Source organism: Empidonax traillii, unplaced genomic scaffold (genome assembly GCF_003031625.1).
Source record: "Empidonax traillii isolate 1590-97213 ecotype Southwest subspecies unplaced genomic scaffold, ASM303162v1 scaffold1123:size177737, whole genome shotgun sequence".
NCBI classification, from domain to species: domain Eukaryota; kingdom Metazoa; phylum Chordata; class Aves; order Passeriformes; family Tyrannidae; genus Empidonax; species Empidonax traillii.
In genome coordinates this window covers 15866-38042 of record NW_020956316.1, presented here as the reverse complement: position 1 = coordinate 38042, position 22177 = coordinate 15866, and the positions used below count along the sequence as shown (strand labels likewise).

General features: G+C 49.9%; 1 protein-coding gene across 4 annotated transcripts in view; it reads left to right on the top strand.

Annotated features, from left to right (window-relative positions):
• Positions 1-20361, top strand: part of SLC31A1 (solute carrier family 31 member 1) — a 25987-nt gene extending 5626 nt beyond the window's left edge. For 3 of the 4 annotated variants that reach the window (XM_027905119.1, XM_027905118.1, XM_027905120.1), the window contains exons 2-5: positions 15691-15849; positions 18033-18105; positions 18481-18649; positions 19243-20361. In XM_027905119.1, coding sequence (XP_027760920.1) covers positions 15730-15849; positions 18033-18105; positions 18481-18649; positions 19243-19444 — 564 coding nt within the window. In that variant the 5' untranslated portion in view covers positions 15691-15729 and the 3' untranslated portion in view covers positions 19445-20361. Of the gene's footprint in view, positions 1-3966; positions 4094-15690; positions 15850-18032; positions 18106-18480; positions 18650-19242 lie in introns of those variants that run through there. The other variant, XM_027905117.1, reaches the window with a different exon arrangement.
• Positions 20362-22177: the final 1816 nt, after the last annotated feature.

Here is a 22177-nt window from a genome sequence, read left to right as displayed (position 1 = left end):
TACCACTGTTCCCTACTGAGATTTGCTGCTTGCTTTTCATTTCATATCAGATTTCTAATCTACAGCAGCTTGTTAATTAGGCTGGGAATTAGAATAATTTCTGCCAGCAGAGAGGAGGAATTAAATCAAATGAAGTTACTTTGGCATGTTTGCATTTTTATTTTAAAGGTATCGTCCCTGCCAGTGACTCAGAGTGGTACAAGGACAAGGCTTGTGGGGTTTTTTGTTTTTGGGAAAGAGGTTTGGGAGGATTTTTCTCTCCCTTATCCCTTTGCAGTGTAGCTTCAAGTTTTGCATTAGTGAGACAGTCTTTCCCTGAACAAAAGCTTAATGCCTGACAAGGGAGGGTGTTGAGAATGTTCTTTTCCAGTTTTATATGACAAACAGAGACAAGATCTGCCTTGTTCACAGGGTGAGTTTTGAGCAGGGCCCTGAGGAGCTTCCCTTCAGCTGGTTTGTTTTCCAAGCAGGCATTAGGGCCGAGAGAAGACAGAACTTTTTGTTCTTTGAACTAAAATGTGATATTTTCTCCTCTGCTATTTGGTTTGTTCGCTGTGAAGCCCCCTCTGTCCAAGAGGAGACTGCTCTGCAGACCTGTCTGCTCCTCTGCCCTGGGCTGAAGGTCACCCCAAAGCTGTCAGGAGCCTGCAGCACAATTCTGTGAAGCTGAGCTGAAGCACTTTGCCAGCGTGAACTTCTCCAGGAGCCTGCCAGGAAATCACTGGGAGCCCTGGCAGGTTTTTTAAAGGGGAGGATGAAAAAGACTCAATCTAGTTTATGTTGTTTTCCTCAGGGAAATCCAATCTTAGTTAATCTACTCCATTGCCTTTTGTTTCAATCTAATTTTCTGGAAATGTTCCCAATTAGGTCCCAGGGGACATGGGACCAATGATTTTTTCATTAACCTTTTTTTTTTTTTTTCCCAGCTGAAAGCTGGAATCTGCTAATGCAGAGAATAATGGCACTAGTTATTGTAAACAAATTAAACTCCTATTCTGCTGCACTTTCTAAAGTCTTTCATTTGTTGGTCCTGGAATTAGACTTTCCTGGTTCAGAAGCCAATCTAGGAGTTGGAGGCTGTGATGAGGCTCTGTTTTGTCCTCCTTGTTTTGTTTCTACAGTTTTTGATGTCATCTTCCCAGTATCTTTTCTTCTCTGTGTCACCAGTTTGTGTCTGCAAGGGTCCAGTTGATTTCCAGTGGCACTTGAACAACTGTGATTGCAGCCAGAACTTTTTGCTCTTTCCTTTTCCAGATATATAATATTAGAAAATCCCACAATTGTTGTATCTCAGATGTGAAAGTCATTTATCATCTGTTTCAAAAGTTATATAAGAATATAATCTAATATATAATCTAATATTTATCAAAATTAATAGAGCAGGCCACCGTAGCTCTGGAGCAGAGGTCAGACTGCTGTGGGTGATTGAGCATCTCTGTTCTCACTGGGTGCTCAGCAATTCCTGGTACCAGGCCTGAGAAACTGGGAGCAAACTGGGAACAGAATCCAGGTGTTCTGGCATGGAACTATCAGCGAGTGCCCAAAGCTCTCCTGAGACTTCCTGGGAGCCACTCCACATTCACAAACCTTCTCTGCCCACACATGCTCATTAGTTATCATGGATTCAATCTCCTGCCTCTAATGAAGGTACATCAGCTTGCAGTACGAGCTTTGGGATATATTTAGCTGATCTTTTGGCTAAAGTGGGGAAGAGAAACCCTGACAGGCTTGACTGTTTTTCTTTTCTAAGCACTTACTGCATCTGTTGGGGGAAAGAGTGCCTGTGGTAAATACACTTTCAGGCTTTTTTTTTTTTTTTTCATGTTAGGGATAATTTAATTTGCCTTGGCTTTGTAGGATTAAGAAGTACTTGGAGGCCACCTCCAAGGTGCAGTGTGTTTGCTGAGCTGCTGCTGTGAGCTGATGGGCTGGCCTGCTCCTGGGAGCGTGGAAAAGCAGCTGTTTGGGAGGCACATGGCTCCAGCCTCCTTAGGGACGTGCTCTCTGTGACCCAGCTTGCTCCTTGGCTGATTTCCTTCCCTGCCTGTGCTCTGGAGCAGCTCCTGGCTAGGTTCCTCCATGTGGAGCCAGGGATTCCAGTAGGATCCTCTAGGGCACAGGGTGTGACCCTTGGGGATGGGCCTGTGCAGGGCTGAGGGTTGGGCTCGGTGATCCTCGTGGGTCCCTTCCAGCTCAGCACATTCTGATATTCTGTGAACATTTCCTGCTCCAAAGGTGTTGTGCTAAAGAGGCCCAGCAGCTCCCTGGCACAGCTTGGCTGCATTTTCAACCTTGCCTGTTTTACTTGGGAAGGAGAAACACCAGGAAATGTGGAGCAGAGTCAAAGCTGTGCTCCCAGCAGCCAGGCCATGCCAGGTCACTGTGCCCATCCCTCGGGAAGTGGGGTGGACATCCCACAGCGCTGCTGTCATGTGGCTCCGTGGGAGGGCAGCGAGTACCCCGTGCACTTCCAGTGGGTAAATCAACCCTGGGACATCAAAGTGATAAGGGAAGGGGAAGCACAAGCTCCTGAGAAACACACCCAGCCTCGGGATACCATGGAAGTGCAACGCAACTCAGTGTTTGTCTGAGCTCCTGGTCTGGTGGCTGAGGCAAGACACTGAGTCAGGATCCCTGGCTCCTCTGCCAGGAGAGGTTTAACTCAAATCAAGTTACCACTGGCTTTGATGCCCTTCATTAACTTGAGATAAGGCATTATCTCATGAGGACGTGCTGAACTTGAATGGGTAAGGTGGTGTGAGGTCAGACTGAAGTATGGAGGGGTGTGTTACAGGTACTGTCAGACTGAAACCTGAACAACTGAAAAGAAAGACAGTTCTGAAACTTCACAGCTGCCCTCACGTTCCTGCTGCAGCCTTGGCTGTTCTTGTAAAGCCATTTTTGTGCTGCTCTTTTCACACAGATGTAGGATGACCTGCTGTATGGATGGTGGAGCCTAATACACTTTATCTTGACTGTTTTGCTTCTTTGATAAGACCCAGTAGTTAAAAAACCCTTTTGGCAGCAGCATAACTCCCCTTAATTTTCTGAATTCCTCCAGTGAAACCCTCCAGGACATCCCGGCAGGATCGTGGGCACTGCTTGTCAGTTGATCCCTTTCTGTGTAACTCTTGCTTTTAATCTCCTTTGAAATCACAGCCCCTCCCACGAGGCCCCTTGTGCTGCAGGCACAGCTCAGCTGTTCTTGCCCTCTTTCTCCTTTGTCACGTTTTTTTTCCATAGGAATTGTTCACTCCAGCTTTCCAAGCAGAGAGGTAGCAGAGCTGGAGACCCCGACAGCGTTTTTCTTGTACACAGTGCTGAAGACTCTCTGCCCAATTTAGGATCTAAAGCTCCTAAAAACAGGCCAATAGCTTTGAAAATGTCACATTTCTTCTTTGTGGGGGTGGATAAAATAGAATCCCAAACTAGTTTGGGTTGGAAAGGACCTTAAAGCTCATCCAGTCCCACCCCCTGTCACGAGCAGGGACATCTTCCACCAGCCTGGGTTGCTCCAAGCCCTGTCCAACCTGGCCTTGGACACTTCCAGGGATGGGGCAGCCACAGCTTCTCTGGGCAACCTGTGCCCCACCCTCACAGGGAACAATTTCTTCCTAATAGCTCATCTACACCTGCTCTCTCTCTGTTTGTAGACTAAATACTTCAATACTAATACTAAAATCAGCTAAGCTTGCCTTGTCAAAATATCCGAAGGCAAGCAAACCACTAATTTCTCTGGCAGAGAAATTCGTGTTTGAAATGTGTTTTGGTGAATGTCTTGGAAAGTAATCACTGCAGCACATTTAACCTGGTCAGGGTCTTCTAAAATATCTGCATTTTTGCAGAGGTCTCGTGAGGGAGACTCAGGGGTTGCTTCTGCTGTTCCATGGATTTCCGTGTGAGCATCCCAGTGCTTGTTCTGGTCCCAGCCCAATCCAAGCAGGAGTTAATGATTAGCCTTTGATACAGATAAGCATGGTTGTGCTGTCAGCATTATCTGAGGGTTGAGAAACTTTGCTCTGTCAGGCTCCTCGTCTGCCTGGAAAAGACTGTTCTCCTGGAGTCAGTAGATGGAAAACCCCTCTCTGGAATAGTAAGTACTGAGCATTTTTTAGCTCTGAATCATTTCTGCTTTGGATTAGCAGCTCTGTGGCAGCCCAGGGGTTTGAGAGCTTGATGGAAAAGGCAGCATTCGAAGCTTTTTCCCCACAGTGGTTTTTTGTCACCTGTAAGAACATTGCTGATGGCTCTTTGTTCCAGCTTTCCACGCCCTAGAGGTGGTCCTGGCAGAAGAGTGTCCACAGACAAACTCCTTCCCAGAAAACGGCTTGATTTGATTGCTCCTTTCCTCTTTTTGATATCCCAGATCTTCTGCCTTGGAGATTGTATTTTCAGTGATTCTATATTCAATAATATTTTCAGTAATTCAGTTGCTTTTCCCAAAGGGGAATGTGGAGCTGCTCTGTTCCATGGACTGGGGCTATGGATTTGTGCTCCCTTGCAAGTATTTGTGTTTCTACCTAGAAGCTGTTTATATGTCGTGTTCCATCCTCTTGCTCTTTGCCAGGATCACGGGGCAAGAGCAGGAAGGTGCCTCTGGTGATGTTTAGTTTGGTCTTAACCATCTGCCACAACAGAGATCAGCTTCCTGGGCTTAATTAAAAACCCAGTGGAATGAATTTTTGCTGCTGGTGGCCCCAGTTCTACCTTGCATTTTTGCCCAGAAGCAGCTTCGGGCTTCTCAAAACAACAAGTGTTTGGAAGCACAAAAGAATTTGCTTCTTGGCTGTGGCAGAACAAGGTTTTGTGATGAGGGACAGAATCCCAGAATCAACCAGGTTGGAAAAGACCCCTGAGATCAAGCTTTGACCCAACCCCACCTTGTCACCCAGACCATGGCACTGATGCCACATCCAGCCTGTCCTTAAACACCTCCAGGGAGGGTGATGACTCCACCCCCTCCCTGGGCAGCCATTCATGGATGGCGATGGAAAATGAACTTAAATGCATCCACTTCTCCTCTGCAAGCAGAGAAGGTTTAAATATTTTTGTAGAAGTCAATCTTGTGAACTCCTGAGTCTTTAGTCGAAGGCTGCATCCAAAAGGTGACCCTGGCATGCTGGAAATCCCAGTGTATTCCCATAAGGACATGACATCAACCTGGCACAAGCTGGAACGTGACAGCTCCAGGGAATGGCTCAGTGGCCACTTTAAAACGCTGTGTCTGCACAGGGACACCTTCTGAGGAGCAATTAGAGACAAACAACCACTTAACCTATGTAAGGAAAGCAGTGAAATGTGCTCCTGGGATTGTTAATCAGGGAAGCTTTCCCATGTGGTGGAAGGGAATGAGCGTGTGGCCGATCTGGACGCAGAAAAACCAGTGTGAATTGTTTCAACCAGCACATCTCATACGTGTGGAAAATGAACGAGGAGTTCTGGGGGGTGGTTTTCTTCTTGTCCAGGTTGTCAAAACATCTCGAAGCCCGCTCAGAACTTGTACAAGTGTTGCCTTTTCTGGGCTAAGTCTGGTTCTGATGTTGGAGAACAGCCAGAGAGGGAAAATGAGCTGTGTGAAAATGGGCACGTAGGGTCAAATCTGGGAATCTGTGAGTCTGCTGAATCACCTGTTGCTGGATGTTGGGCTCCCTTTTATGAAGCCTGTAATAAACCACTGCCATCCACTTTATTACCCTCAGCATTAGTTTTATCTGTGTGAGACAAAGCTATTTGTGCTGTTGGGAGATAACATCAGTAATGCTACACCTGTATTAAAGGCCAGCACTTCAAGGGCACATTGAGTCATTTTTCCACTGAGGAGACTTGGGCTTGCTGACTTGGGAATGCACTTGTTGACTCTGGGTTTCATTTTGTGTCTGCTGAGGTGGTTTTACAGTTTTACAGAGCGTGGGGCCAGAAGGCACCTTAGAAAATCAATCTGGGCAGAGCTGTTTACACTGTGTGACCTTCCCACCTCAGCAAACCACAGAGCAGTGGTTGATCAGGAATTAACTGGCAAGTTCCCTGTCTCACATCCTGACATGTCATCCCTGGCAGATGGAATGTTTCTGCATGTGGCCACTGAATGCTCACAAACAATAATCCATGTCCTTACCCTCTGGACAGACCCTTTTTGTGGGAGACAGTTTCATTCAAATCAATGATGCAGGAGGTGTTGAACCTGCAGGGGTCTGGATGCTGAATTAGTGAGCACAATGAAGAAATTTGTATGCAAAAGGTAGTTTTTTTCACTTTAAGATATAAATTTTCCCTTCATTTAAAAAAGGTCTGTTAGGTTAGAAGGTGTTCTTGATTAAGGCATATAGAATAGGAAATGAAATTCTTCACTGGGCCTGGCTTTTCTAAGGAAGCAGAAGTTGTCTAATCTTGCAGGATACAGTTCCAAATACTAATTTTTTTTTTATTTTTTTAGATTATAAGTTTTTGAAGAGTATCACAAGGCTCAGGACTCCTTCCCTCTTGTTCCCAGCCTGCCCTGAGACAGCAGGGTGGTTTCAGCTCTCTGGTCACGTGGATCACATCTCCCTGGTCACCATTCCCTTGTCTGGTTGTGTAACATCTGTGCACAAACCACCACAGACCATAAGGAAATGTCTGTTTATTCAGGAGTTGTGTAATCTTGGAAATCTGGGTCACGTGGCTCTGCTTTTCTGTCTCCTCTTCCTGCTGCTGTCCTGCATCTCCTCACAGCTCAGGGTCCCCAGTTGTCCTCAGCTCCCAGGTGAGTGCTGAGGGTTTTTAGCAGGAGGTTCCTGGGTGATTCCTGGCTGCACCCACCCCTTCCTCTCACCCCGCTGGGATTTGAGCCATCCTGCCTTATCTCCGCCTCTTCCCTTCCTGGGTTGGGGGGAAGGAGGCGCCTTCAGCCTGGATCCTGTGGATTTTGGGACATGGATATGTCACTGTGCTCCTGTGGCTTGCCCTGGATGCTGTGAGGAAGGGAGGTGAAGCTCTGATGGCGAGGCCAGTCTGCAGAGCTGGGCTGATCCTGACCTCTGACATGCCCAGGGAGTGCTGAGGAGGTTCTTCTGGAGATGCCTCCTGGGAATGGCCTGTGATGGAAGCTTGTCAGCACTAGCTCTGAATTCATGCTGATTCCTTACGAATTCTGGTGTCTGCCATGCTTTGGCAGGAGCCTCGTAGCCTGGATGTTTCCTAAAGAAATTGTAACGTGGCCCCCTGTGTCAGTTCTGGCATCTCTAAAGCTCTGCTGTTGTCTCCAGGTGGGTGCCTGAGTCAGCTTTGGTGCTGCATCTCCTCTGCTTTGGGAGCTGTGGGAATGGCAGCCACTCCTCAGGGCTGGCATGTCCTGAGGTGCCTCAACTCTGCCGCTTTCCAGAAACTTCTCTGTGTGCCAGAAAGGGGGATGGCTGCCTCGTGCACCTGGAGTGAAAGGGGAACAATGAACAGCACAGGGAAAATAGAGGATCCAAAAGGCTGTTGGTTGAGAACAGGGCAGGAAATACTGTCCATGTACAGAATGGAAGAAACAGTGCCCTTGGGAGGCTTGAGCAAGGCAAGTCACTCCTGAGGGCAGGAATCGGGGGTGCAGAACAGATCTGCTCTGGCTGTGACCCCCAGTGCCACAGGGGTGTGTCCTTGCTGTGTGTGTGCAGGGGGAAGAGCTGGCTGGAGCTGGGGGCTGTTCCCCTGGAGCTGGAGCAGGAATGTGGAAAAGGAGGAAGTTTTGTGCCACTCAGAGACGAGCAGGCAAACTCTGCCCTGGGGAAGAGATGCCAATCACCTTTTAATTGGACACTACTGGAGTTCTGTCTGCTGATGGAGCATCTGCCCTGTATGAACACCATGTTTATTGGTGTTTGGTAGCAGTAAAAACACCACCTTGTGTCTGAAATGTCTGTTCCTGGCCCTCTGCTTCTGGTCAGTGGGGGGGCGGCTCTGGGCCAGGAGAGCTGGGCTTTGTTCCCTGGGCTGTACTTTGGATTTGCTCAGCTTATTATAGTCCCTGGCTGGGCTTGTCAGAGACAGCCACGGGTGGAATGTGCTCAGATCCTTTGAAAGGGTCCCACTGGGGACTTCAGGTGAATTTGGGCTCCCGCAGGTTGTTTTGTCAGGAAGGGGACAGGTTATTGCTGAACACTTCAGTCCATGGCACTCTTGACATCTGGTTCTCCAAAACCAATTTGCTGTGTCCTGCCTGGTTGTCCTTTGTGTGGATAAGAGTCCTTTGTGTGGATAAGTGTCCTCAGCCTCATGATAGCCTTCAGCATCTGTCTGCCACCCAAAAATCCTTCCCTTGAGCCAGGCTTTGTGACAGATGTGTGCCTAGCATCATCTGCCAAACCCTGTTTTGCAAGTGTGTACCTTGTGGCGTTCACAGGAGCTGCCAGACCCAATCCCAGCGGCATTCCTGGTGTCGTGCCCTTCCTGCTGTGTTGCATTTGCATTGGCATGAGAACGATCCAGTCACATGTACCCACCGCTGTGCTCTGAGCCCCAAAGCCTGGGGGGCACCTTCTGAACCGTCCTCATCACCACATCCCACAGAGGGTGGGGAGAAGCAGCTTGTGCTGCTGGTTGAAGGGGTGGGTGGGTGTCCCATGGCCTGCCAGGAGGGGGGAACATGGAGAGGTGTGCAGGTGGTGAGCCCGGGATTTGGCCCCACAGCTGGGGGCATGGGTTGGTCTGTAAGACTGCACTTCACACTTGGATCTCAGTGCAAAGCTCGAACCTGGGCTGGATCAGACTTCTCCAGCAGAAACGAGGCTACAGCCAGGAAAGGCTGGCAGGGACCCCTCAGTTTTGCTTCCCAGGAGTTCCTTCTCTCACTGCAGTTCTACCTCCTGCAGTTCCAGGGTGGCTGAGGGAAACACTTGACTGCACAGGAGGCTGTTTGCTGCCCAGCCTGACCAGCACCCCAGTATTTTGCCACCTCTTGCCAGCATTTCTCAGCCTTTCCTCTGATGTTATCAGGCTTAGAGGCTGAGGTTTGCTGCTCTGCAGGCCTGTTTTCAGCTGCCTTTCACTCCACTGGGCCCATTACTGAGACATGGTGTGTGCTGCACCTAATGAAGTCCAGTGCATTGTCCTGTAAAGAACAGCCTGTCCTGGATTATTTTTCTTTTATTTGTTCAAAGATTTAGAGGTTTCCTGAGGAGTCTGCAGAAGCTGGGAGATTAGGAGTGACTGTGCCCTTTTAGGGAAGCAGATCAAGCAGGGCCTCTCACAGAAGGTGACCAGACAAGTTTACTGTGAAAATAAACTCCATCAAAGGGACATTATTGTAGCCACGCTGAGAGGAAGAGCTCTGGCCCCTCCTCAAGTAATGGGGATGGTGCAAAGTGAGTGTGACCAGCTTTGCCTTGGTTGTGCAGCTCAGTTCGGTTCAAAGCAAGGGACAGGACCTCGAGGGTTGGACATACACTGATATTTCATCAACTCCTTTTAGTCTTCATTTTAGTTAAAAGTTGATTAATGTATATAACTGCATCAGTTTGCCAAATAATGTTGTGCAGCTCCAGGAAGGTTGTGTGAGCCACCATCCCAACTGGAATCCGTAGTCTGGAATTGGACCATTGTTTGGAGTTTTTGCTGTGTCAGTGGAGTGGTTTTGGTGGGCCATGTTCTCAGTCATCGCCCTCAGCAACCAGGACTGTGCTGTAGTGGTTCCAGCTGGGATCCTCAGTGGAGTTGATGACAGAGGAGCAGATCTCCTGTGTGATCCTCCTCCCCTCATGCAATGTGGGCAGTCCTGGATGTCATTTCTGAGAGCCCCTTGCTCCTCCTGGCACGTGCATTCCAGCTGCCCAAGAGCTGAGCTCCGTGTGCTCCCAGCTTGGCTGCCTCTCCCTGCTGATGTCCCTGCTCACTGATTCCACCTTGGCACGGCCCAGCCTGCCCAGGCATCGTCCCCTTTTGGAGCTGAACACAGGATGTGATCTGCAGCCCTGCTGAGCTTTTATTTTGCCCATCAGTCTCCACTGCCTGCACTCCACTCCTCCAGAGTTCCTCTCATCCTCCTCCAGAAGCTCCTGAAACCCATCGGGGTGACTAGCTCAGCTGTATCCCTCCCACCTACAGGTGGAGAGGGAGAAAGTGCCCTCTGTCACACAGAGTTTTCCTGTTTGGCTCTGCTGATCTGGCCTGAATGGATTTTCAAGCTTCCATGGTCAAGGACAAAGCCCAGGAAATCAGAACTGCAGCCTGACAGCCTGAGCCTTAGCATGTCCTGGGGCTCTGCTCCCAGGCCATGCCCTTCTCTTTATCTCTCTTTATCCAAACCCCTTCTGGTGTGTTGAGCTTTTAGGAAGCCTTCAACTCCTGGGAAAGGCTTTAGGTTGTCTCTGAGGTGGTGAGGCTGTACCAGAGCAAGCCACAGTTCTGCTGTGACCTCCAATTCCTAAAATAGCACTGAGAGCTCCTTCTTCAGGAGTTGTGCAAGGGAGGAACAGAGGTGTGCAATTAGGGCTGCTGGGCACAGCACAGTCCCTCCCTGTGTTTGGGTGCCAGCCTGGGGTTGCTGAAGCTGCCTGGGAGAGTTCCAAGGGGAATTTGGAGGCTGGAGAACAGCAGTGTGTGTGTCTGTAACACATGTTCTGCTGTGTTGCTGAGGGATTTAACACTTGTTCCCTGGATCTATCAGGTGTGTCTGTATAGTCTGTGCAGTTCTGCCCTGGCTGCTGTTGCTGGATGCTCCTAAAGCATGAACAGGCACATTGGTCTGTCCCTCAGCTGTGCCTTTAAGCAGCTCCAGAGATCCTGGAGGACTCACAAGTCCACCCCTTTGGAAAGGAAGTGGTTAAAGTGGTGGGGTTTGCCAGGAAACTGAATGAACTCAAAGCAGTGCTTCGGTCTCCTGATGAGTGGCCCGAGCATTCAGAGGAGCCCAGGGCAGAGCTGGTGAACAGAGCTGCAGTGTCTGCAGGCTCTGCTTCCCTCCCACTCCATTTACAGCACTGCTACAAAAATAAAGGCACTGACTGGGCTGGGGACCACGAGCTGGGAGCCAGTGGAGCTCAGACAGCCTGTAAGTAGAGCACTGGGGACTCTGGGTTGCCTTTTCCATTACTCTTGCGCTTTGTCTGCAGCATTCCTTCGTGTCCCACGGCGCTGAGCCGAGCCTGGTGTGCAGGCAAGAGAGCTCTGCCTTTCCATCTTGCTGGTTTGAATCTTTTTCCCTTGGCTTTCTCTCGGAAACTTTCATTTTAACTCTTAGCAGGTATTACCAGGTCTTTCTCACACCTGCAGAAGGACAGAGGGACTTCCTGACCCTGTTCTTGCTCCCAGAAGTGTTGGTGGGGAGACCCTGGGTAGGAATCACTCCCTCTGTGCTGAGGGGAGTGGGGAGGGTTCCATGCAGGAGCCTGTCCTGTTGGCAGGGCTGGTGGGCTCGTGCCACTGTGCTGGCCACTGCAGCACCACCCTCTCTGTGGGACAAATAACTGGTGTAAAGGACACTGGGGAGGTGGGTTTTAAGGCTCTGGTCCTTTTGGGCAGAGCCAGTGGAATTAGTTCTATTGCAGGTGTTTTCAGAACTGGCATGGGGAAGATGAGGCACTGTCCTGAAGGGAAGAGTTCCTGCTGTAATGGGCGTTGATTTAATTTAGGGCTCCCTTGTGAACACTTTTGATTTGGAAAGGGGCTTCATTCCCTTGGGATGTGACTTTAGGAAGCTTTGTTTGCACACCGTGTTTCAGACCAAGCTGATTTCTAAAGTGCTTTCTGGGAGCTCGGCAGGTCCTTCCCATAGCCTGTCCTGTTTCTGCTTGTCCAGCTGTAACTTCCTTGGGTATTTGCCGCAGGGAAAACTCTGTTTTGCTGGGAAGTTGCAGGATTCTGGATGAACACAGCAGAAACAGTAGATTGGGAAGCTGTGGTGGAGGTTATGTGGAATGGTAGGGATGTTGTGGCTGAGACCCGCTTGAGAAAACTGCTCTGGGTTTGGCAAATCTCCAGCTCATTTACCTGCCCTGTACCTGGCATATCCTACCTGCCCTCCCCTTCCCTGTGCCCTGGGGTGGTGAGTGTGGCTTCCTTGTATGTGTGAGGTGTGGCAGCACTGGTTAAATGTTGGTGGAGGGTGAAAGCAAGTCCTGGTGCTGACAGTTTGTGTCGTCAGATCCTGCTCCTGCTGCAGCTCTCCCTGAACCAGCCCGGTGTGCAGAGCTGCCGAGGTGACACTGCAGGGATGGGACACAAAGCTGTGAGAGCAGAGCCTGCCTGAGCTCATTCCTGCTCCAGGGTGATGGCTTAAGGAAAGAGAAGCCTTGTGTGCAGCTCCAAGTCCTGCTGTTTTCCTTAAAAATGTGAGGGGTTGTGAAATGGGGGCTGTGGCTCCTCTGACCTGGGGTAACAGCACTGAGAGAGAGAGAAATGAGCCTTGGAGAGAATTTCCTCATTCCTCCCTCCTGTTCCACCCTGTTTGTTTTCTTAGGCAGTAGGTTAGTGTGGAGCACAAAAAATCAGTGTGTGTGTGACCCTTGGAGTCTGTGCCCTCCAGGTGTGCAGGCCCTCTGGAATACCTGAGCCAGCTGCAGCCACGGGTTGTGGCAGATCCCCCCTCCAGGGCACGCTCAGGGATCCACCCCAGTGCCTCTTCCTCCCTGTGCAAACACAGGGAACAGGCAGCAGCCAGGGATCAAGTGACCCATTCAGACAGAAATACCTGCTGAAGGGCTGGGCCTGTACAAGGCTAAACCTATTTAAAGAATTTGCAATAATAGAACCTTGTGTGGGTGGGTTTTTTTCCCTTCAGGTGTGGAGCCAGCTTTGTTAGAACCAGCACCTGCTTCAGCCCCACATCTGTCAGCTTGTCTCTCAGGAGCCTGGGCAAGCCAAATAGAGATTTGCAGCTTGAAATGTTACACACCCATTAACCTGTTGCTGCCCTGGATGTTGTTTTTACTCCAAGACACAGGTATAGAGAACTCCTAAGTTGTAAATCAGAGACTGATTGTCCCCTGGAACTGATTTATTTTTAAGCAGAGATTTATCCATGTGTTGGTTGCCTTTAGTGACACAAAACACAGCTGAAGTGGCTCAGACAAGGTTATTTCCTCTTGCACTATTAATCCCCCATCTTTTAGGATCTCATAAAATGTCCCTCAGTGCTGGGTCACTGCAGCAGGGGCTGGGTTTGGTGCTGGACACTGAGGGAGCAGGGTGGGAAAGAGCTGCCCAGGTGAGGGCCAAGCTCTCTGTGACCTGTACCAAGACCTGCCCAGCCACTGCAGCCCCTCCTGAATATCTGACCTTGTTCTTTGTTCCTACAAAGCAAATATCCTGAAAACATCCGCCGTTTCTCCCTTTCTGCAGACAAATGATGATTAGTGAGAAGGAAAATAGTGAGAAGCTGGACCCAACCCAGCCATGAAGGCAGTTTTTCGTCTGGGGAGCAGCCAGGGTTTCTGTGGAGTGCACTGGAACCTGTGGAGTTTGGCAGGAGCGTGGAATCCTAAACTGGATAACTAATCATTGGACAGGAGTCACTGGTGAGGATGTTGTATCCAAAGCAAAAGCAGGGGGTCTGTCAAGTGAGAGGAGATGAGGGAGGAGACACAGGGGCAGCTCTGATCTCTGCTCCTGGGACCAGTGACCTGAGGGAATGGCTGGAGCTGTGTCAGGGCAGGCTCAGGGTGGATCTCAGGGAAAGGTTCTTCCCCCAGAGGGTGGTTGGCACTGAACAGGCTCCCCAGGGCAGTGGGCACAGCCCCAAGGCTGCCAGAGCTCCAGGAGGGTTTGGGGTGTCTGTGCAGGGCCAGGAGCTGGGCTGGATGATCCCTGTGGGTCCCTCCAGCTCAGGATATTCCATGGTTCTCTGGTCCTGTGAGATTTTGGCCAGGGAGGGGGAAGCTCTTATGTGACGTTCTTCCTCTCGCGGCACAATCACCTTTGATCCCCGAGGGTGAAGCACTCGGGCTGTTCTTCCTTCCCTGATGCAAAAGACAATTTGAAGTTTGTGTGTCTTGGCAGAGGGTTCCTTTCCCAAAGCTTTGTATTTTGGGGCTGCAGTTCTAGAGCCTGAACCTTTCAGCTCTGGACCAGGATGATGTTCAAAGCTGTGCCATGTGGAGGTCACACCGTCCATTCCACAGGTATCCCCTGGGGATGCTTTTCTGTGTCAGCTGAGCTGCTGCTTCCACTGGTCTCTCTTTTTTCCTCCCTGTGGATGTTTTTCTGGTCTCGGTATTTAAGCATAGATAGGGGCGAAGTGAGCTAAAAAATCTTAGCAGAAATATGGGCAGGGAATTAATTCTGCTTTACTCAGTGCCATTAATTCTATACAAGTTACTTTCCAAGGGATTATTGTGAGTTGTCTAATGCAATAAGGGATGGGCTACAAACCTCAGCTGCAGAGACACAGGACATACCTGAGCTGTGTGTTCCTGTTGTTGCTTACAGGTGCTTACCTGCATTATTTAATTTCAGTGTATTCATTCCCTCTCATGAGTTCATCCCCAGCACTGCTGACTTATCTTTTTTTCCTTGTCTTCCCCAAATCTTTCATTTCTCTCACTGTTCCCTTAAATTTAAAGCCTTTTAGGATCCCCAGGCCACAAACTGAACCAGCTCCTCCACAGCTGGTTGCCATGTGGGGTTTTGTGTGCTATTTTCAGTTTAGAAAGCTCTTCCAGGGTTTTATTTCCTCTCTCCAATCTCAATACAGCCATACCTACCTGTTCAAACACCATGTTGCCTTTTGGCTTAAAAAACTGAAAAACTGCACTTGTAAACTCTCCTGATGATTTATCTGGAGGGAAGGATGTCTCCTCTCATTATTTTTTTAACTTTCATTTGATAGAGCGTCTGTTCTTTGGTTTTTATTGCACTTGGTTTTACTTCAGTGCTGGACTGGAGTGGGAGGGTACACAGAGTATTCCAGGCAGGGTCCAGTCTGACAGATCCTGTCCTTCCAGGACTGACTGGTGTTCCCAGGATGTTTTCTGTCTTGTTGCTGTTTCTACCTGGTGATTTCCATTTTCCACCAGGAATTGTTCAGGTCCCAGCCCAGGCAGTGCAGGAGCCACGTCCAACATCCAGCCCGGGAGGGGGGTTTTGTCTTGAAGGTGGTGTGTCCAGACACCCCTGATTTGTGGTAACCAGATTAGGGATTTGGACTGGCAGCCTTTTGAGTGTTGCTCTCACTGTGTTAATGTGATTAGAGGGGAGATGTGGCAATGTGAAGCTCATGGAAATGACACCGGATTGCCTGTGGCTGTTGCAGACCTTTGCCTGGCAGTAGGTCTTGTACCCCCTAACACAATTGCTGTGTTAAACATGTCCCCAGGAAAATGCATAACTGTCAATTAAGAGAAATCTCATCATCTGATCCTTTAGTATATGCAATTTAAAGTGAGGGCTGAGATATTTTTGCCTCCTGCATGACTGCAATTGAGAAGAGACTTTGTTTTTTACCTCTTACAGATAAGAAATGTTCCTTTATAGTGAGCCCTTGTGTCCATGTGCCACCTCAACCAGATTAACTCCCTTTCTGGCAGGAGTGTGGAGGATGGTGCAGCAATCCAGTGATGTCAAGCTCAGGGGGACACACCTCCTTTAAACTGTCCTGCTCTGTGCTCCCTGCAGTCAGAGCAGGACCATGAGGATGCTCCAGGAGTTTTCCAGAGGCAGAAGCTCTCAGTGGCTCTTGGAGTAGCAGCAGAGAAACCACATTTTTTTTCCTAGCAGCGTTCTGTTTTTGTTTTCCAGGCTCCCACTTTTCTATGTGCCTTCCTGAACCTCCCTGCCATGGAGATGTCTCACGAGCACCACAGGAACAGCTCCATGTTGTCAGCCACTCACCCTCCTGAGCACCTCCACTCCACAGCCCCCTCGGGACACGGCCACGGATCTGACATGATGGCAATGGTGAGTGGGGAGGTCAGCACTAACCAGAGAGCTTTCCCTTGTCTGTGCTTCAGGGTAACTTGTCATTTTAGAGGCTGTGCTCTTAAGAACTGGAGGTTAAACTGAGCTTTGGGAGGCAGGAATCCACCCAGGTAAAACCCAGACCCCACTGTGGCTCTCCTGGGGTGAGGCGTGAGGGGATGTGAAAGGTGAGATGGATTTCAGGGCTGGAGATCCTTTGGCAAAATGTTTTTTTTTTTTCTTGCAAAAACCTTTCTAGCAGCCAGGTTGGGGTGTGCTCTGCAGCCAGCTAAAGGCAGGAGTGCAGAGTGAGCATTTTCCTGCCAGGAACAGAGGGATGGAGCTCTGCAGGCTGTCAGGGAGAGCCCCAGGCAGCTCAGCAGGGTGAGGGGCTGTGCTGACCTGCCCCCACCAGCTCTGTGCCCTTTCCCTCCTGAACCTTGGAGCTCACTTTGGGGAGCAAAGTGCTGCCAGGGCTCTTTGCCATGTTAGCACTGAGGTCCTGGATCCTGCTGCTCCAGCTGATTTGGATTCCAACAGGTCCAGGCTTGTGCGTTCTGGCACCCCTGGGGCTTTGTGGAGATCCTGCCCAGGGTTTCCATGGAAATGGCCGTGTGGAACCAGTTCTAGGAACTCTGTCAGCTTTCTCTACCTTTTCCAAATACTGTTAGAGTGTTTTAGATTATTCAAACATGTCTGTTTAGGGTTAAATTTCAAAAGGAGGGGAGAGAGTGTGCGTTCCCATTTCACATGAGAGGGTTCTCGGGAGGATGTTTTACAGACCTTCAGCTGGAGTTTGCCAGCTCTGTGCCAAGGAGGGAATCAAGAATTGCTGCTTCTGCTTACACTGCAACCACCACAGCAGGAGAGAGGACTAGAACAGCCTCCCCTCAGTGAGCCTGGCCCAGGTGCAACTCAGAGTCCAACACTGCCACTGCTGTCCTTGTAAAGCTCTTCCTGTAATCCCCCACCTTAGTATTGGCATCCTCTGAGCCATTATTTCCCATATAAATGTCATTTCTTTACAAGTGACAGGTGTTCAGGCAATAGCTACAGGACCCTGCCTTGCCCTGCAGATGAAAACTGTGAGTAATTACACAAGATTTTACGTTAATGTGGCACATAAATCTGTCAGGGAAAGCAGTGCATAGGCACAGCATCTTATTTACCAGGCTGAGCACATTTAAGGTGTGTCTTCCCATTCCTCAGTGGCTCCAAGTAACAGGCTCTGGTTCAGCTGCAGTTCTTTGGTTTGTGTGGCTTTTGTTTTAAATGTAAAAACGTTAAATCCACTGGAGAGATGAAAGTGCTCTCTGAAAGCTGTTTCACAGTGATTTCTGCTCTGGGGGTAATGAATGTCTGCTGATCCTCACAGATGCTGAGATGAATCATGAATTCTGAGCTTCAGCAAATAACCTTAATTAAGGAGAGTTCAAACAGCAGTTCCTGTTGCTTGGTCAGTACTTTCCATGAGAAAACACTGTGTGCAGCTGTGGCCAGGACATGCCAAACTGCCCTGTATTTACCTGGATGGGAAGTTCATGTCACCTCCAGCTGGCCAGGGGATCACTGGTATCTCCCCTTCCCACAGCACTCACTGTGCAGCCTCAGGAGCCCTTCTTTTCTCCCAGGGGAAGTTGTGGTCCTGTTTTACATATGATACACCTTGTGGTACCTGTGTTTAGGCCTCTGTTTCCCATGGGATATTAGGAATTCCACAGGGAAGCAACTCTGCTGGCACAGGGACCAGAGGACTCAGCTGTACAACCCTCACTTGTGTGAGCTCAAAGGGGGTCACGGTGGGGAAAGGAAAGTGCCTTGTACCCCAACCCCTGCGAGGATGAGGAGGAAAGGGTGAGCTCCATGGAGACATCCCCCAATCCCTGACACTTCTGATGCTGAGGAGGAAAGGAGCTCCAAAAGCAAGAGGAGGCACTTACCTGTAAGAGGTACCCTGGAGGGACAGTGCCTTCTGCCCAGGGCTGCTCGCTGGAACTGGAACCTGCAGCTCTATCCCTTTGTGGGTGCTACACTGATTTACTGGGGATTTACTTCATGTCTGTGTGGTGACCAGCTGATCTGAGTTCCTGCTGTGGTACAACCCCTGTTGCTGACTCTTGCTCTGAGCTCCATCTGGGATGAGCTGCTCAGGCTCACCTTGGTGTTCTTTGTGTTTTGGGCAGGCCATGACTTTCCACTTCAGCTGTGAGAATGTGCCATTGCTGTTTTCTGGACTTACAATCAATTCTCCTGGAGGTTAGTAACGCTGTCTTGTCCAGTCCAAACAAAAACATGTGCAGTCGGTGTTTAAGGATTAACGTTTCAGGAATTGTTATTTATGCCAAAAATGCAGAGACGTGCTGTGTTGAGTCTGGTTTCAGTGGCATCTGTGGGACGAAAGGGAGATAGTTATATAATTCAAGAATTTGGTCTTATTAGCAAAAGTGATTGCTGCTTTCACTTGCTGGGTGAAATTCCAGTTATTGTGTGGATGGAATTCCCATTTCCCACCCGTGCATGCACACGGTGCCCGGCCGGGGCCTGCACAGCCCAACGTGGTTGGTCAACCACCCAGTGACCCTTGTGACAGGTTTTGTTGCACAGAGACAATGACGTTTCCTCTCTTGTCAGAGATGGCTGGTGCTTTTGTGGCTGTCTTCTTCCTGGCCATGTTTTATGAAGGCCTTAAGATTGCCCGGGAGTGTCTGCTCCGTAAATCCCAAGTGAGCATCCGCTACAACTCCATGCCAGTGCCGGGCCCCAACGGCACCATCCTGATGGAGACACACAAAACTGTTGGGTAAGGGTTTCACTGCACTCTAAAGCAAATCCCTCCAGGTGGAACTGGGACAGAAGGAACTTGCTGCAGCCAGTATTGAGTGTTGGGACACTGGAGGACACTGGGCTTGGCCACCCTCGAGGACGGGGCACAAAAGGGGGAAAGGAGCAGCAAGGAGCCAGATGAGCTTGGGGGTTTTGTGATGAACACACCTGGGGAGTTCCCAGGAACAGTTTGGGTGTTAACAGGCAGTGATCCTGACAGGAAATACTGAAAACTTCTGTGGACAGGTAGTCAAAGCTACTGTGCAGAACCCCCTTCTGCTTATTGAATGGGGGGTAAAATAAGCTTGACAAAGTCTGTCTCTCATTAAAAGTTGAGTCCTCCCAGCAAGTTCCACGCTTGCTTTGCCAGCAGGCAGCTCTGTGGGGAAAACCCCAGCTCCAGGTTCATGCAGGAGTCCCTTTTCAGGCTGTTGTGACCTTCTCTGCCATCCCCTGCCCTCTGTGCTGCCCTGGCAGCCTCAGAGCCGAGCTTTTCCTTGGGGATGTGCATGATGTGCATTTCCCAGCTGTCTCCTGTTTGCTGATGGTCGTTTGGGTTTGTGTTCCCAGACAGCAGATGCTGAGCTTCCCCCACCTCCTGCAGACTGTGCTGCACATCATCCAGGTGGTGGTCAGCTACTTCCTCATGCTGATCTTCATGACCTACAACGGGTACCTCTGCATCGCCGTGGCAGCGGGAGCTGGCACCGGCTACTTCTTCTTCAGCTGGAAAAAGGCAGTCGTGGTGGATATCACAGAGCACTGCCATTAACACTGGGTGCTGCCCAGAGGCCTCTCCACCCCCCTGCTCCCTGGAAGTGCAGCCATCCCAAGGACTGGATCATTCCTGAGCTGCAAGAGAATCACGATAAGGAAAACCCACCGCAGGTTCCTGGCTGGGCTGCAGGGATGTGAGGAGCTGGGCTGTGCTGCTCCCCCTGGCTCCTGAGAGTCCCTGGCAGCCATCCTTGGCCAGGGTTTGCTTTATTCTTAGATTATGCTGTGATTGAGATTAGTTGGCTGACAGAAATGTAGAAATTATTCTTTTAAAAAAGAAAACAAAACCGTTTTGGTTTTAAATTGTAAACGCTCATCAGTGAGGGTTTGATGAACAGCAGGAAAAGCTCAAAGTTGCCCGTAGAGCTCTATCTGTGTGAATGGCTGTTTTAATTTGTTTTGTTTTTTTTCATTGTGTACATAATGCCAGGGGAGGGATCACCCTGGCATTGTGGCTTCTGGGGCCAATGACACCTTCTGCTGCAGAAGGACTCAGCCTCTGAGGAAGATTTGGTGCTGCACATCAGACACTCAGGTGTGTCCTGGCAAGGGAGGACTTTGACCCGAGGATGTGACCCGTGTGCTGCAGGGAGTGGATGAACCTGCCCTCCAGGCTCACCAGAGGATGATGAGTGTTGTCAATCTGATGTATCCAGCAGCTTTACTCAGCCTCCAGCGAGAACACTGGAGTTTGGCTGCCTTCCCTTCCCAATCATGGAAAGACACGGAGCAGACACAGGACAAGTTGTGTATTTACAGGGAAAAAAAAAAACTAAATAAACCATTGAACCTGCAGGTACTTCATGTGGAACTGCACCAGGATGGATCCAGAGCTAGACTTTGGGGTTACTAAAACTAGTTCTGTAAATGAGGCAAGAGCTGAGTAACGATTTCATGACACTAAAGTTAAAATGGCTGGAGAGGGAATTCCTGGATGGAGCTGAAGGGTTGAAACAACCACATTCCTGTAAAGGAGAGATCTGGGGAAGAGGAGAAGGGAAACAGGACTACAGCAGCCTTCAGTCTCTTCTCAGGTGCAGTTTGGAGCAGCTTGGGCTGGTTAAAAAGTATTCCTGAGCCAGATGACTCCTCTTGTTTTACCAATCCCACTGTGCCCGTGCTGGGAGCTCTGCACATCTCACAGGCAGGACGGGCTCTGAGAGGGGCAGAGCCAGCCCAGGGCAGGCTTTGGGGGGGTCAGCTGTGGGTCAGCACTTGGATATTAGGCTGCTGGTTGGTGTAGGGAATGTGGTGCAAAGCTGGAGTCTTCACCCTCCCCAGGATGCCCAGTTTGTGCCCATAACTGGCTGAAAGGGAAAACATTTGGAATTTGAGAAGGGCACTGAGAACAGGCACCACTTTCAGAGCAGGACTGGTGTGTGTGCCATGAGAACAGGTAATCCCTCTGAGGGAGCATTTTTAACTCTGGAGATGCTGCTGGTGATCGTTGGCAGCAGCTGTGTGAGGAAAAGGGATCCTTGGAATGGCTTTTTAGCCCAGGAGCCTTTCAGGGCAAGGCCATCCCTGCTCCTGGGGGCTCTGTGGTGCTGATGCTGCTCCTGAGCACAGAGCCCACCCTCTCCACCCTTTTGGGAAGGAAATCCATGACTGCTGCCGCCAGCACTGGAATTGCACCTCCTAAAGTCAGCCCTCCTGGGTTGATGCCAGATGTTTATTTGGACATCCTGTTTTCTCTGGGTAGTGCAAATAGAGAATAAAAGGAGCTGAGTTAAAAGCAGGCTTAAGTTCCTGGTTTCTGGGTGAAAGAGGCAAAATTCTTTTCATGGAAAAGTTCTGGCCACCTCCTGGTGAGAGACAGGAAAAATGCTTCCCCAGCCTGGCCTTTGAAGGGAGTTGTGTCAGTGAGAGGCTGCAAACCCACTGGTGCCCTGTCTGCTGTCACGGGGACATCTCTGCTGTGCCCTCCCAGCAGTCATGGCTCTCCATGGGACTGGAAAACTGCCCCTTCCCCTCCCTGAGAGAGCTGAGAGGAAATCCAGGTGTTGGTCAGGGAAAACTGGAGCTGTTAAATGCTGGAGATGTGGGTGATGATGTGGAAGGTTTGCACTGTGGGCTCGACCCCTGAAGGAGCTCAGAGCCAACGATTCCAGCTCTGTTCCCATCGGTTTCTCCGGAGGGAGCTGGAGTTGGTGCCATTACAGGATGGCTGAGCACAGGGAATGGTCAGGAGTGGCTTTGTGTGGTGACAATAATTACTTCATATACCTCTTGCTGTGTCTTTCTCTGAACCAGAACCTTGGCCTGTCACCTTTCCCCACCTCTCCGTGTGTCCAAGTGACCTGACTTGAATTCTCTGATTGAGCAGAGGTGGATGACTTGGAGATTAGGCTGTGGCTCTTCCAGTGTAAATTTGTTCTTGTTTGCTTTTCTGCCTCGTTCTACGTGTAGCACCTGTGTCCTTGGAATTGTTTCCCCCGAGATGAGAACCTCTGCCCTCAAGGGCTCCTCTCCTGCCCCTGCTCGCACCAGAGAGGACACAGCTTTGTCTGCTCTGACATCACCCCCAGACATCCTGCATGTCTGTGGACACAAGAATTGCATGTCTTCAATCTCGTAACCATCAGAGCCATCACCCCCCTGTTACTCCTTTAAATTCAGGCAGCACAGAGGCTGAATTTAATTTTTTAGCTTGGGAGCCTTACAGGGCAAAGCCATGCCAGCACTGGAATTGCAGCTCCTAAAGCCAGCCCTCCTGGGTTGATGCCAG